The sequence below is a fragment of the Sphaerodactylus townsendi genome, linkage group LG02 (genome assembly GCF_021028975.2).
Source record: "Sphaerodactylus townsendi isolate TG3544 linkage group LG02, MPM_Stown_v2.3, whole genome shotgun sequence".
NCBI lineage: Eukaryota > Metazoa > Chordata > Lepidosauria > Squamata > Sphaerodactylidae > Sphaerodactylus > Sphaerodactylus townsendi.
The window spans coordinates 76,257,241-76,273,795 of record NC_059426.1 but is presented as its reverse complement, the minus strand read 5'-3'; the positions used below and the strand labels follow the sequence as shown (position 1 = coordinate 76,273,795).

Genomic DNA, 16,555 nt, shown 5'->3' with positions numbered 1-16,555 from the left:
TCAAACAACTCCCAAACTCTCCCATTACCTATAGTCGTGGTGGTGAACCTTTGGCACTCCAGATGTTATGGACTACAATTCCCATCAGCCCCTGCCAGCATGGCCAATTGGTCGAATCCCACAGCGGCTGATGGGAATTGTAGTCCATAACATCTGGAGTGCTAAAGGTTCGCCACCACTGACCTATAGCCATTCACAATTAGACACTTGCGGTGGGTGGATGATGTTCACTGCTCCCTCTCCAGGAAGCTCAATCCCAGTCAAAGACCCTCTGCAGCATCGTTCTCCTGGAATTAAGGGCTATTCATGTAGCACTCAACTTCAGGAATCAGAGTCATCATCTCAACATCTTTGTTGGGGTGGATAATACAGTGTCAAAAGCCCATGTGAACTGCCCGGTGATACTGGATCCTTCAAGCTTCAATAAGAGGCAGCAACATTTATGGCATGGGTGGAAACCATCCTGATTTGTTTGAGATCAACATATAAGTGGACTGGCTAAGCTGCAGACTCCTTAATTGTGAATGGGAGTTCAGTGACTCAGCGTTCCAGCTTCTAATTCCCTCATTCAGTCAACCACCTAGACCTCTTTTCTACTCCGCAGAACTCTGCCCCACTGAGGTCCTTCATAAAGTACCTGTGTTCTTAGACAGGAGTGGATGCTCTCACTGTCACAGTTGGAGCTCCTTTGCTTCACTGTTTCTTTAATTCCCAAAATAAAAAACAAAGTCAAGTGGAAAAGGCAGAATTGATGCCCCAGCTTAACTGCTGAGACCCTGGTTCTCCAATCTCTATGTTTCATTGATACAGCTTCCATGAAGGCTGCCTTTCTCCCTGGACATGCTGATCCAGGGCCCTAGAACTTGTTTGAATTCTGAATGGCTTAGTATAAGATTGATCAGAAATATCTGAAAGATGAAGTATTCTCTGAACATGTGGTTCTAGTATATTAGTGTCCAGGGAGATGCCCACCTCTAGGATATATGATGGCTCCTGGAAAGCAGCAGTAACTTTGGCCAGAAGAGCTTTGAAATTGGAAGTACTGACCATAGCCAAACGATTCTGCCTTTTCCATAAAAACAAAGTGGTTCTGAATACATCCCACCTCAATTTGATCTTTCATAGATCACAAGAGATGAATCTACCATCTTTCTGCTCTAAACCTTCTTACTAGAGAAAAAAGAACTGGCACTTCTTGGACTGGCACTGTGTATCTAAATCAGGTGCACCACTCCTTTAAAAAATCTCATATAGCTCGTTTGTGACTTACTGTCTGATAGCAAGGGGGAGAAGAGCATCTGAGACAACCCTAGGATGAATTACTAAGAGGCCTTCCGCACTGTAGGATTCGACCTTAGTTTGATGTAGGTTTGACCCAGGTACTCCGCACAGCCGTAGAGTTCGACTCGTGTCTGTCTCTGCTCCCCCCCCCCCACAGTCAAATTTTCAAGCTTGACTGGGAGGTACGACTTTTTGCCGAACCCGGGTTGCACTCAAGCCGAAGCTGGCACAGTGCAGAATCTCCCTCGCCTTGACTCTCCCGGCCAGCCAATCACAGTGCACTATTTCTGCCATGTGCAGAATGGGAGACTCGCGGCGGCGAAAAGCTCTGTCTTCCAAAAAAAAACCTCTCTTGTGCACGAAGCAACGGCTCAGCTCTGCTTATTCTGCTCCGACAGAGAAGGCTTGTGAAAATGCAGATTCCCGCCAGTTTGTGACAGGCGGGAAATCAGCGCTTTGTGACGTTGTCACAACGTAGCTCCTATGTGGCAAAACGAAAAAAGGGACGCGCACACGTTTGCCGCCATAAAATGGCAGCCAATCGGGAATGAGGAGTGAAAGACATGAGGAGATAACCCCGCCCTCTGAACTCGGGTCCAGAGAGACGACCCGGCTGCTGTTCGGAATAACAGAAGAGTCGAGCTCAGGTAACGATTTCCGCGGACACAAGTCGACCCTAGGTCGCCTCTGCTGTGCAAAAAGCCCCTAAGAGTATCACTCTAGCATACTCTTCTGGATCAGGCACTAGTGGGCATTATAACTCAGTCAGAAGTGCAGCCACTTCTGCAGCTTTCAATGCCAGAGCTCTGATCTCCAATTGGAAAGCTGTTACATGGATTTTTGGCTTCCACATTCCCTAGACATTGTAAAATAGACACTGTTGCCTCATTGATTCAGTGTTTGGGTGACGCATGCTTCAGTAAGTGTTCTGCTTCCTTTGCTTATCTAATTAACTGGCATTCTTTTCTCTGATTTTGGACATATTGCTTGATAGTATTTCAGTCGTTGGTGGCTTTCCCTCCAAGTAAAATGAAAACTGGACTTGATGGGATGACTCCTTTATCTTGAATAAGAGGACATGTTGGGTCAGGTTTGGATTTGAGCAAGGGCACTGTCCCGTTCCCCCTGCAGGGTCCCCATGACGGGCCCAGATTCCAACCCTCCTTCTCCTTTCCAGGCATTGATATCCTCATTCTTACTCCCAGTCTCGGGGGAGTGGTGAATGCCTGCAAGGTGTTTGAGCCACAGGCTGGCAAAGGGGGCGCCTCTCCCAGGCACCCTTCCCCTGTTTACCTAGGCAGTGGCAAACTGGCAAAGGGGGAGCCTCTCCCTGGGCTTTCTTCGCCTTTCTCTAGTCCCCCTGTCAGTCCCGGGGAGTTGACTACGGCACCGTCCTTCAGCCCCGTTACTTTCCACTCTCCCTCCCTCGTTTGCTCCCTGCACACCCTTCTCTTTCTCTCCTTCCATGTTTCTCCTCCCTTCCCACTCTCACTCCCTTCCACGTTTCTCCCCCCTTTCCACTCTCACTCCCCACCTCCCCCTCCAGTGCGCCGACGCTGACCTCCTTCTCTGATCTCCCTCCCTTTTTATCCTCATGCCCCCAGAGGATGCGGCCATGCCCTCCTTCCCAAGGCTGAGCTTGCCCCTCCTCCTCCCTAGGCTGGCCAAGACTGGAAGCTCCTGTGTCTGGCCAGGGCTGCCTCGGAGTTGTCACCAGGCTCCTGGGGCCCTCTGGCCACTGCCTAGCTTTGTGCAGTGCTGTCTTTTTTCTTTGTGGGGAGCCAGCAGGAGGCTGGAGCTCCCCCAGTGACTCCCCGTCTTCTGGGATGCTGGAAGGCTCCCCACGCGGGTCAAGCCTCTCCACTGGCTTGGTCTTCCCAGGAGGTCCCTCCTGGCCAGTTGTGTGGCTCTTTTTGTCCCTTTCTCCTCCGGGGGTCCTCATCAGGGGGTGATTGTCTTTGGGGCTGGTGAGTCTGGGCCCGCAGCAGGAGCTGGTGAAATCCGGGTAGGGGGCTGTCCCCACACCCAAACAGGCACAAATACTGGAATTCTGAGTTATTTTGTCTCCCAATACTGTTTCAGTATTCACGTTCAGGTTTTTTCAGAATTTCAAAAATTTCTAATTTTATGATTCCCTATGGGAGAGTGAAGTGACTGTTTTTAACTAAATGGCTCCAAAATTGCAGGGGACACAGTCCAGTGGATTAGATCATGGAGTCAGGTTCTACAGAACCTTGAACAAGGTGCCCCCAAACATCCTACTTAACAACACTGATTCCATGCTTTCTTTAGGGCAAAGAAGCCAGTAACCAAATACACAAGCAACTACTGGCCAAAAGCCTCCAAATACAAAGGGAACCAACCAGGGTGGATTTGATTTAAGACACAGTTTAAATAACTTGTCATTAAGACTTGATTTAAACCATGGTTTTCTATTTAAAACTCATTTGCTAGTATAATCTTAATATTTCCAACCAGATTGTTTCATTTTTAGAATACATTTTTAAATTAGCTTTACAGTTATATCTAAATTACTGATTTGTTTATACTATTAGAAATATATAGATAGTTCATTTCATAATAATTTCATAATTATCTATCTCTAGTTTTATTTGGGCCACCAGGCCTTGCATTTATTTGTTGCAATGCTTGTGTTTTGCGTGCCTGCTTGCATAGGTAGAGGAACTTCATATTCCCATACTTGGTCTCTTTTACAGCCTGCTGCCATTATAGATTTTTCACTTCCAGGGAGAAAGTAATATGATAAGCCTCAGACTGTTCGCACACAGATGCCAAGACTTGTGGAGTATTCTGCTCAAGAGGTTTCACAGTTGTTCAGAACAATCTTACAGAAACCTGTGGAAGAACACGATGTTGTGAATAGATTAGTGGAATTCACTTAACAAAAAAAATTAAATATTGCATAAATATTCAGTCTCATGTTACATAATTAAAAACAAATCCTTATTTCATAATGAAGAACCTTTGGACTGTAATGTATCTTAACTAGAAAACAATGTAAACTACCTTTAGATTTTTCCTCAAATGCATTTTATTTTATTTTTTAAAAATTGTTTACAAGAGAAAAATTGATTTTAAAAAATTATGAAATTTTATCCACCCTGGAAACAACATGTTAAGCAATCAGGAGAAGCAAATCACCAGGAGCAGGTGGATATCAATAGAGCTATTCCAAGCCACAGCCCCAGATATACCAAGAAATATGGAAAAACCGATGAGTAAATGTCAATAGAGTTCCAAGCCACAGACAAGAATATACCAAGAGATATGGAAAACGAAACACTGGCCCACGGACTGGAAATGGTCAAATTACACTGCAGTTCCCTAAAAAGGAAATGTCAAAGATTGCAGTAATAATTGGACTATCACAGTAATTTTTCATGTAAGTAAAGTGATACTCAAAAATCAAAGGCCCCTTCCACACATGGAGAATAATGCACTTTCAATCCATTTTCACAATTGTTTGAAAGTGGATTTTGCTATTCCGCACAGTACAATCCATCTGCAAAGTGCACTGAAAGTGGATTAAAAGTACATTATTCTGCATGTGCGGAAGGGGCCAAAGACCACATTCTTGTTTTGATTCGTAACCTGTACTTTGGGCAAGAGTCTACTCTTAGGACAGAATATTGAGGAACAGAATTATTTCCAATTGGCACAACTATTGGGGAAATACAGAATGAGTCGACAAGTCACTGGGAAAGACAATTATACTAGGAAAGGTTGGGTAGCAAGAAAAGAGGACGACTCAGCAGGAGGTGAATTGACTCTATAAAGGAAGCCAGGGCCCTCAGTTTGCAAAGTCTGAGCAAGGCTGTTAACAATAGGTCATTTTGGGGGACATTGATTAATAGGGCTGCTGTGAGTTAAGAGCAACTTGGTGACACTTATCCCACACAACTTGTAGAGGCTGGTCATTGCCAAGAATAGCCATCTCAATATAGCCTTCTGATTGAATGGTTAATATATTACTTTGCAACAGGCAAAGAGACCCTCCATTTTCATGAATACTTTTTTAAAGGAGTGTTTTCCTTACAGGGAGGTTCACCTTATACTAGCTCAGTGTCTGTATACCTTTTTGCCATGGGAAAGTCATGAAAGTCCTCATGTACATAAAGAATTTCAGGAAGAGGGAGTGTGGGTATGGTTCTGATTTCTTAACCACAACTGAGAGATCATACAGTTCCATCATTTCAGTGCCAGTTAGTTTCCAGGTCTCATTTATGTGAATATTGTCACCTAAACTCACTTTGTGCTTCAGTGCCTGCCAGTTATCTGAATATTGGTTGACTGATTTACTAAAAGTAGTTACAGTGCCACCAGTTCTTCTCCAAGAAGGTATCCCCTGCCTTCTTTTCAAGATGTTTTGTCAAGATACTCCTCCCCCACAATGATCCTCATGGTACTGACCCAAACATAACTGTCATTCAAAACTTTCTACTTATTTACTGGGTACTCTGACTTTGGTAAGTATGTGTTTTCCCTTTGTTGGCTTCAAGGTCTTGGTCAATTGGCCCATCTTGGAGATGCAGAGTACTCAGAATAACTAAAAGGTTCCCCCAGTCTCTGACTACTGTAGTTACTATCTTGCCTTACAACTACTTATTTGGGATAGATTTCACTGTCATAGAAAAGGAACATAACAGGAATCAAGAATTATTTTCAGAGAAGTACATAGGTACCATATAGACTTTTGGATACTAGGCATTCCTTGTACAGGATGTGAACACAGTACACAGTTGTTCCTTCATTTACTATATCTTGTGTTTAGATATTAAATTTAGGGCAGCTCTGTTAAAATTGCAGTGCCAATAGTGTTTGTAGATTCTGATCTTTAGCTTCAGGGGCTTGTTCAGTTTCATTTCAAGGCAATAGTAAGGAAAGAGTAACATTTCTCAAATGGGAGTAATTTATGGGGAAGGACTCCATTGTGGTAAATGCCACATTACAAATGGCTTTCATGAAGCCACCAATCCAGGAATTTAAGGAGAAAATTTAGGTGTTTTTTTCCCTTTATACTGCCAGGTGGGGGGTTTTTGTTTCTGCGGAAACATGATTATACCACTGTGGAATGTTTATGGAATGAGTTTACCTTCTAGCTCTGCCTGTTCACTTATTGGGTGTATCTGATCATTGCTATTTATAATGAGTACCTGTTCTTGAGAATAAGTGAAAGCATATGAAGCTTTTCAGTTTAATTAAAAAAATAGGAGGGGACTTGTTAAGAAATTTATAAAAACATTTTAATAATAAGACAAATTTACAAACAACTCATATCATATAAAATAATTCATTCATAATACACCCCAACAAATTAATTCTTGTTTTCCACCTTATTCTTATTTAGAGTGTGGAGTCCTTCGATAGTATTTTCATCTGTAGATCAGATCTGATTCCAAATTCATAAAGTTGTGCATTCTAAGGAGAAAGTAGATTCCGAGTCTGCTGGTTTTTTGCCTGGGTTTTTGCCATTTAGTGTTGAGGCACTTGTCTCTTTGGCTTTTTCTTTCCCTGTTTGGAGTCTGTAGGGTATACTTTTAAGAGTTTGTATTCCCATCATTTAGGTAATGAACCACACAATGTGGTTGTTTATACATATATCCTTGCTTACTGTCTTGGGTCACCCATCTTCTTCAATTTAAAATAATTAAATTGCTTACAGAGTGAAGGAAGCTCTCCTACTTTTCTTTTGGGGGCCAAAGAATCATGCACAAGGACATAGGTAAGGGGGGGGAGTTCTTGGGTTCAGACCCCCCCATTCATGTCCGAAGCTCCGCCCACCCGTTTGTGGGTTTTTAAAACATTTTTAGTGTTTTTGGTTATTGGCCTGCAGGGGGCGCATTGTTTAGGCTAGCACAGGGGTAGGGAACCTGCGGCTCTCCAGATGTTCAGGAACTACAATTCCCATCAGCCCCCACCAGCATGGCCAATTGGCCATGCTGACAGAGGCTGATGGGAATTGCAGTTCCTGAACATCTGGAGAGCCGCAGGTTCCCTACCCCTGGGCTAGCAGCACCAAACTTTCAGGGATCGTTTGGGGGACTCTCCTGATGATACTACCCAGGTTTGGTGAGGTTTGGTTCAGGGGGTCCAAAGTTATGGACTCCCAAAGGGGGTGTCCCCATCCTCCATTGTTTCCAATGGGAGCTAATAGAAGATGGGGGCTACACTTTTGAGGGTCCATAACTTTGGACACCCTGAACCAAACTTCACCAAACCTGGGAGGTATCGTCAGGAGAGTCTCTTATTGATACCACCCAGGTTTTGTGAAGTTTGTTCCAGGGGGTCCAAAGCTATGGACTTCCAAAGGGGGTGCCCCCATCCCCCATTGTTTCCAATGGGAGCTAATAGAAGATGGGGGCTACACCTTTGAGGGTTCATAACTCTGGACACCCTGAACTAAATTTCACCAAACCTAGGAGGTATCATCAGGAGAGTCTCTTACTGATATCACCCAGGTTTTGTTAAGTTTGGTCCAGGGGGTCCAAAGCTATGGACTTCCAAAGGGGGTGCCCCCATCCCCCATTGTTTCCAATGGAAGGTAATAGGAGATGGGGCTACACCTTTGAGGGTCCCTAACTTTGGACCTCCTGAACCAAACTTCACCAAACCTGGGTGGTATCATTAGGAGAGTCTCCAAAAGATACCCTAAAAGTTTGGTGCTGCTAGCTTAACAGTTGCACCCCTGACAGCAGGCACCCCCCAGATTTCCTCAGATTCTCCTTTTAAATCCACCCCCTTCAGCATGGATTTAAAGGGAGAATCTGAGGTCCTCAGTTTAGAAGAAGAGTTTGGATTTATATCCTCCCTTTCTCTCCTGTAGGAGACTCAAAGGAGCTTACAATCTCCTTGACCTTCCCCCCTCACAACAAACACCCTGTGAAGTGGGTGGGGCTGAGAGAGCTCCAAACAGCTGTGACTAGCTCAAGGTCATCCAGCTGGCCTGTGTGGGAGTGCACAGGCTAATCTGAATTCCCCAGATAAGCCTCCACAGCTCAAGTGGCAGAGCAGGGAATCAAACCCGGTTCCTCCAGATTAGAATGCACCTGCTCTTAACCATTATGCCACATTGAAAGCGATGCTGTTTCACGGTGGGGGATAATCCACTCCAAAACAGCATAACTTTCAATGTTGTTTAACTGGGGACCCCAGATTCTCCCTTTAAGGTGGATTTAAAAGGAGAATTTGGGCACTCTAGTTTAAACACCATTGAAAGTGATGCTGTTTGGGGGTGGATTCCAGCATCAAAGCGGCTGCTGTGTGGGGGGGGGGCGCAAAAGATTTTGCACCAGGCTCCATTTTCCCTCTATGCCTCTGCCCAGAGGGGAGGGCAGAAGGAACTGCCAGCTGCCGGCTGGGAGCCCAGCTGATGGGGGGCAGGAGAGGCCAGGGCGGCGGAGTCTGCTGTCCTCGGCCTTGGAGAGCTGGAGGTGGGGCTTGGGGAGGCATGGCCATGCCCTAGGGGCGGGTGGGGGTGTGGTCTCACCCCCGAACCCCCCATAAAAAATCTATACCTACATCCCTGATCATGCACCTAGTTCTGCGCACACAAGCAGAATTTAAGCTTTGTGTTTCTTGAACTTGCCACATAGTCAATTACTTCTGATGGTGAGAGGAAATTCTGAAGCAGATTGTGAATTAGTCTCATAGAAGTCAGAAATCCCAGCGGACATGCTGGCTTTCCAGCTTTTGCTTGTCTTCATTTACTTCACTTGATTGATATCCTTCTTTGCGTAGCATAAACACACCCAAAAATGAAGGCGCAAAGATCAGGCGTTGCTTTATATATTCACTGCCTAGACTGCCTATATTTCTTTATGGGAGCCTGTAAATCCTAACTGATAAGTGTATTTAATTTCCTTTATGTGATTTCTGTTCATCTTGCATACACAGAACAACTTTGTATCCTGCCTAGTTTGATTGTCCTTCCTAGGATTCTCATATTCTGATCAACTTTGTACCTGATGGATTATCCAGCTCTGGTGCGCTCATTGTTCACTTGGCTATAATTGGCCCTGTGAAGTATGCTTTTGTTATGTTTCAGGCTTTAAAAAGGTGAGATATACAATGTTCTCTTTGTACCAGATTCTGCCTGATGGTTGAACAGGAGACAGAAAGCATGCTCCAGGTTGGAGGAAGCTTTAGCTGTTGCTGTCTTGAACACTCTGAAAATAGCCGGAGCAAAAGATTTTTTTTTCTTGTGCAGATTGGAGTACTATTCCCAACAGGCTTAGGGCAGCTAACAAAATTTCCATAATGCATGACCAAAATCGATTAAAACATAATATAATACATTTTAAAACAATATTAAGACATTTAAAACAATAAAATCATTTAAAGTATAAAAATATTAAAATCTTCTAACTTTATGGCGCCGGGAAAACAGTATTGTGGTGGGGGAAAAGCCAGACGGATGGAAAAACATAGCAACCTCAACTAGATGCCTGGTGGAACAGCTCTGTCTTACAGGCCCAGTGGAACTGCATCAACTCAACTTCACTGAATGTTTTTGACTTGGTAACGAATTGTATCAATCTGTGACTAAGTGAAGTGTTAATATCTGGGTTAGTAAGTGGGAGGTAATTATTTTGTTTACATGTCCAGTAAAGACTGAATTGGTTTTGCCATCTGAGATGAACCATAGGCTTCTTACTAGTGTTGGTGGGCACCTTCTATTGAGAGGATATATACTTTTTGACATTAGATTGTGATCTTAGTCATGATGTTAGCTGTTTTTAGTAAAACGTCTAGGATTCTCCCGCACCCCACCTTCCTCAAAGTCAGTATAAAATATTTGGGAACAACATCTATCTGGCAAATTCTAATAGCAATGGCAAATACTATGGCTTGCATCCTAAACTGAGCCAGCATGATTCATTTTCATGATAGACTAGGTTACCAATTGGCCATGCTGGCAGGGGCTGATGGGAATTGTAGTCCATAACATCTGGAGTGCCAAAGGTTTGCCACCACAGGACTAGGATTTGGGAGGCTGCCCAGATTTGAATCCTGACTCTGCCTTGGAAGCCTGATAGATAAACTTGGGCCAGTCTCACACAGTCAGCCTAATCTGCTTCATAGAGCTGCTATGAGGGTTAAATGGAGGGGATAGTGTATGCTGCCCTGAGTTTCTTGAAGGGAGGGAAGGATAAAAATGTAGTAAATAAATAAGCCACCTTTCTTTTTGTAGTAATTATTTCCAATTGTGGAAGACAGGAAAAGAGCAGTTTGTCCCCAGTGTAGTTTGTCTCCTTGTTCCTGGGATTTTTTTTTCTGGCCCATGATGTAACAGTGGAGGGCACAGATGATTACAGTGGAAGAAGCTTATAGCTCTCCTTCTGTGTATATTTTCCAAATACATCAAGCTATCTGTGGGATCATGTAATTGTGCTATCATTGCGGGCAGAGTGGCTTTTGTGTCATTGAGATCTACTGCATTGCATGGGATCTTCAAGTGATTCCCAGTGTCATCCTGTACAAACAAATGGCCTACTTGCTTGCCTTGGAGCTGTATTCATCCTTGGGGAAAGCAGTAACATTATACTTTGATCACACTGGATTCTCTAGGATGATGAAATTCTGAAAAGTGATAAAACTGCCCGTGATTTCTGTGCTGTGTCTGGTTTAACTGCTGAACTTTCAGGAAGCAAAAAGTCATAATCTCTCTAGCTTATTTTCCCCATTTCCACAGATGAACTAATGAGTGTCTAAGGTTATTTCATGAGGGTAGATTAATGAGGTGTGCAGAATTTTTGGAAAGGCTGTGGATATATAAGTGCTGCTTGAGGAGACAGGACTAAAACCTCCACTTGTGGTCTCCTTGTTGGGTGCTTGTAGTTTTACTTCCTGCTTCACACAAAAAGAGCAGATTCGAGAGATCTCAGCAGTCTTTCAGCTTGTTCTTAACCTCTAATTACTGGACTAAACTGTTTCCTTGATCTACTTTCCTTTTCTTATTTCTCCTTTATATGAAGATTAGTGTTCTTTTGTTCTTTTTTTATCTCCTCCCTGAGCTCTACTCTGTCAATTTCTCTTCCCACTAATTGTTCTAATGGAGGCAGTTAGAGAAAACGAAAGAAACTCCTCAGATGACTTCCTGTTTGTCAAAGATGCTAACCTGGATCTGCTGTCCTCACAGCAACTGGGAGGAAGATTGCCTGAAGGCAAGCCAGGAGGGGGTGAAGAGGTGCTGGAGTCAGAGAAAGTCACAGATCCGCAGAAATGTAAGCGGCAAACTGTGCATGACAAATAAAGAGCAAAAAAAAAATCATTTGGCACTTTGTGCCAATGATGGTTAACCTAACCCTTTAGAAGACTCATCCGCGACCCAGATGAATGACCTGGAATACTGTGGGAATAATCTACAGGCGCCCCTCCCCTCCCCTCCCTCAAGGTTGCAGTTGGGTGCCCATTTTAATCTGTTGAATGGTGGCCATCTTGTCCATGTAACCTTTCAGCGCTTATTCAGAGGGCAGAGGAAGGAATTCCATGGCTGCCAGTCAACTACTCTCTCCATTAGTGTCTACCAACCTCTTCAGAGGAGATGGAAAACATACCTGAACAGCACCTCAGACTTTTTAAAGGGGAAGAGATTCGTTCTCTCCAGTCTAAAGTAATCATGGTCCCAGACCTGTCTGTGGAGCATGGTAGAAGGGCACAAAGAGGGAAAACCCAAGCCTAAAAGATCTAAGAATTTTTCCCCCAGAGTGAGTTCATCTGAAAAATCAGCCCCTTTTCCTGAATACTTTGAGAGATTGGTTAGGGTAGAATTTGAAAAGCAGATGTTCAACAGACAATTTCCCAATTTTACTAAAAAGCTGTACACACTGCGGAACCAGGCTTCGGACATGCTACGCTTACCACTAGCAGATGCTCCTTTAGCAGCCTTACAATAATCTGTCCTCCTTTCAGTGGACGACTAAATTTGCATCCAGAAAGGCACATGTGACTTAGAGCAAAAGGAACTTTCATGGTGAGCATGCAAGGTTCCATTTCTTAGTCTCTGCATAGATTTATTTACTGAGCTTTGTTTTGAGTTTTCAAATGACTGGTGTAGTCTGTTGCTGCTGTGACATGGACTGCATTCAGCATTTAAACAGGAAACCTCTAAGGTTTAGCAGAAGCATTCAATGCTCATATAGGATCAGGACATTCAACTTGCTTTAAAAAAACCTTATGGTATGTAATGCATCTGAGAGTTTTGGAGGGCCTATTTTTAATGACAATTAATTTGATTATAAAGTATTCAGAGCTCCTCTTGTGAAACCTGTTGCTCATTCTTTGGCCTTGTCAATTTGAAATAGCTAAGTATAAACTAAACTCCTTGTCTCTCCCCTCCACCCCTTTGGTATAATTCAACTATGACATTGTTGGTAAAAGATTTTCTCCATTAACTTTCTTCCACACTCTTAACTAAACTTACTAGCATGTCAGTCTCATAGAACACCGTTGCTTTTCTGAGCTTCTTTCACAGGCCTATTCATATTTATTTAACATACTGTCTTCTGTAGTAGGTTTGTTGCGTTTTTGTTTTGGCAGTGCTGTTGGAGGTCTACCTGCATTTGCAGCCTCTGCCTTTTGGTGTCTCTATTAATGCAGTATTTTTCATAATAAATTGTTATGTACCTTCCCCCAACCCTTCTGGTTCTGTTTCTTAATTAAAAAAATTTAAGCAACCCTTATATCTTGAGTAGTGATTTGATGTTTCAGTTTTCATCTGTCTTCCATAGGAGGGTTCTGGCGTATTTACATACCATGCCATTCCTTGACCCCTTTTTTTACTATATCTTCTCTATGACTTCCTCTTTGATTTAGCTGCCACCTCAAAATAGCTTTAGTACAAATGAAAAACAACTGATGTATATTCATCACTGAGATTTTTGTATGCATGTCAAAAAAGGCAAAAGAAAAAGTATTATTGTGCTCCTGTACATGGATAACATAATTCTAGCTTGACTAGAAGTTTTGGGAAATAATAACATTGGGAAGCCTAAAATTGGCAAGGCTGTGAGTTCATTTTATCTCAAATTAAACCTCTCCAACTTCTGGGCACATTACACTGTATAACATTTGGCTGAACCACATGGCAGTCCACCACTTAAGCTTCTGGAGCTGCACAGAAGTGTTCTTTCCTCATTAATTTTAGACTGACTGCTTGTTATATCTCTGTTTGGTCTCTCACTTGAAGAAGTATTCATGTCATAAGAATGATAAAAGGAAGAACAATAGGATTTGCCATTTTGGAAATGGAACCTGTTTTGGATGTTGTTATGTTTCTGTGGAATCTTAAATTTGGGAAGAGATTGCAAAGTCTATTTATTGTAAAATTATTGCTAGCAAACATTACAGTTGTTTTTGTGCTACTAATTTGAGCAGGATGCCTACTTATCGATTACTTGCTATATTGTAATCATTTGTGAAATTGGTTACATAGGCAGTACGGACTGTACACCATAATGTACATCCACTTCATCTATATTTAACATAGTCAGGCTATTAAGCAAGGCTATAGTATTTTTAGTGTGGTCCTCCAGTTGCCAGAAGAACATACATAAGGTTCCCCCCATATTTATTTACCTTATTTTAACCTACCTTCCTCCCAAAGGATGCTTTGTCAGATGACAATAGTCATTTTATTGCATTAAAGACTTCCAGTCCAATCCAAAGTGTGTGTGTGTGTGTGTGCGCGCGCGGGGGGTGGGGGGTAGAGTGGGGAAGAGGCGAGAGGCGGTGGTGGTAAAGCAGTGGCCAGGGATGACAATGTAGTGCTGCCTCCAAAGAGGCAATCAGCGGCATGAGTGCCAGGGGAAAAGGATAAACTTCCTTCTTTCCTGGGAAAGCCCATAGAGGCATATGACTTACACCATTCTTTTTGGTAGCATAAGTGTGTGCTGCTGAAGGGGAGCATTCCTGGTCTGAAGCTCCTTTGGGAGCTGACTAAAGTCAGCCCCACCTCCATGCTGGCGCAGTCTCCTGTGGCACAGAAACAGGGGGAGCGGATTCCAGATTCTGGTGCAGGGGAGCCACACTGATGCTGTATAGAGGTCACACTGCATCCACTGCAGTTTTAGCCCCTCCCCTTTGGATTGCAGCCATTGTTTTACTTAGCTGCAAAATCAATTGCACATTAAATAGCGTATAAAACTTTGCAATTTATGAAATGCTTTGTAATGTATTGCAGTCACACCTAATCAAATTGCCATTTTTCTACTACCCAGTCTGCATGAAAGTAGAACATGGTTTCTAAATTTTTGTGTGGCAGTGGGTAGCATGGTTTTCCTCAGAGGCAGTCAGTTAAATATAAAATCTTACAATGGAGTTTTGTTTAAAAGGTATTTTGATACTATTTTTCCTTTAGATTGCAGAGAAACTTGGAGTTAGTCTCAGATCAATGTTAATTATCCGACACTTGTGTTATTCATAATTTCAGATACATGTATTGGACAGACTGGGGCGAGACTCCGAGAATAGAACGTGCTGGAATGGACAGCAGTGCTCGTAAAATAATAGTGGATTCTGACATTTACTGGCCTAATGGGCTGACCATAGACCTTGAGGAACAGAAGCTTTACTGGGCTGATGCAAAACTGAGTTTCATTCATAGAGCAAATCTGGATGGCTCCTTCAGGTATGTTTTCTTTTCCCCACTTACTTATATTTAGCTGAGATTATTCTATTTAAATGTTTTGGTACTAAAGAGTTGGATTCTACCAGGAGGGAGGAAATACAAAGAGGCTGTGCTGCACTGTAGAGGATTCAAATTGCCCCCAAAGCCCCAGGGCACAAAAACTGCAGTGAGGAGGGAAACAGACACATCACATAATCCAAGTGAGTTCTATCTAGTTGATTTTACATAGCATGTAGCTATTAACACCCTGATCTGGCTAGCCCCTGGCTAGCCCGATCTCATCAGATCTCAGAAGCTAAGTAGGATCAGCCATGGCTAGCATTTGGATGGGAGGAATTCAAGAAATATCAATGAGAAACCACCTCTGAATTTCTCTTGCCTTGAAAACACTATAGGGTTGATATTTTGATGCTTTGTGAGTAAAGTAAAATGACACCTGTACTGTTATCCCAATGAGGATTCTTTAGAAACACTCCTCCACACTCTCCTTCCCCCAGGTGCCCCGGAAGGTAAATTACTTCCCTGGCTCTGGATGCTGACCTGCTTGGATTGCACTTCTTTTGCAGCCAGTTTGTCTGCCTAGGAATACAAAAATTGTTGCCTTGGGGATCCCTAGCTTTTATACAGACTGTGCAGGGAAAGGGACCTTAAACTTTCACAGTTCTCACCAGAGACTATTGAGAAAACTCAGCAATCAAGGAATAAGAGGGGAAGTCCTCCTATGGATTCAAAGCTGGTTGAGAAACAGGAAGCAAAGGGTGGGCGTAAACGGGGAGTTCTCACAATGGAGAGATGTAGGGAGTGGTGTCCCCCAAAGGACCCGTTTTGGGACCAGTGCTCTTTAACCTATTCATAAATGACCTGGAAGTAGGGGTGGGTAGCGTGGTGGCTAAGTTTGCGGATGATACCAAATTATGTAGGGTGGTGAGAACCACAAAGGATTGCAAAGAGCTCCAAGCGGACCTTGATAAATTAGGTGAGTAGGTTAAGAAATGGCAAATGCAGTTCAGTGTAGCAAAATGTAAAGTGATGCACATAGGGGCAAAAAATCCAAACTTCACATGCACGCTACTGGGGTCAGTGCTATCAGTCACAGACCAGGAAAGGGATTTGGGCATCTTAGTTGATAGTTCCATGGGAATGTCAACTCAATGCATGGCAGCTGTGGAAAAGGCAAACTCTATGCTGGGGATAATTAGGAAAGGAATTGATAATAAAACTGCAAAGTTTGTTATGCCCTTATATAAAGCAGTGGTGTGACCGCACTTGGAGTACTGTGTTCAGTTCTGGTCGCCACATCTCAAAAAGGATATTGAAGAGATAGAAAAAGTACAGAGAAGGGCAACAAGGATGATTGAGGGATTGCAGCACCTTCCTTATGAGGAGAGGCTGCAGCGCTTAGGACTCTTTAGTTTGGAGAGGAGACGTCTGAGGGGGGATATGATTGAAGTCTATAAAATTATGCATGGGGTAGAAAATGTTGACAGAGAGAAATTTTTCTCTCTTTCTCACAATACTAGAACCAGGGGGTATTCATTGAAAATGCTGGGGGGAAGAATTAGGACTAATAGAAGGAAACACTTCTTCACGCAACGTGTGATTGGTGTTTGGAATATGCTGCCACAG

General features: G+C 43.2%; 1 protein-coding gene across 2 annotated transcripts in view; it reads left to right on the top strand.

Annotated features, from left to right (window-relative positions):
- Positions 1 to 16,555, top strand: part of LRP5 (LDL receptor related protein 5) — a 164,789-nt gene that overhangs the window by 63,622 nt on the left and 84,612 nt on the right. For both annotated transcript variants that reach the window (XM_048484227.1, XM_048484226.1), the window contains exon 3: positions 14,732 to 14,929. In XM_048484227.1, coding sequence (XP_048340184.1) covers positions 14,732 to 14,929 — 198 coding nt within the window. The remainder of the gene's footprint in view (positions 1 to 14,731; positions 14,930 to 16,555) is intronic.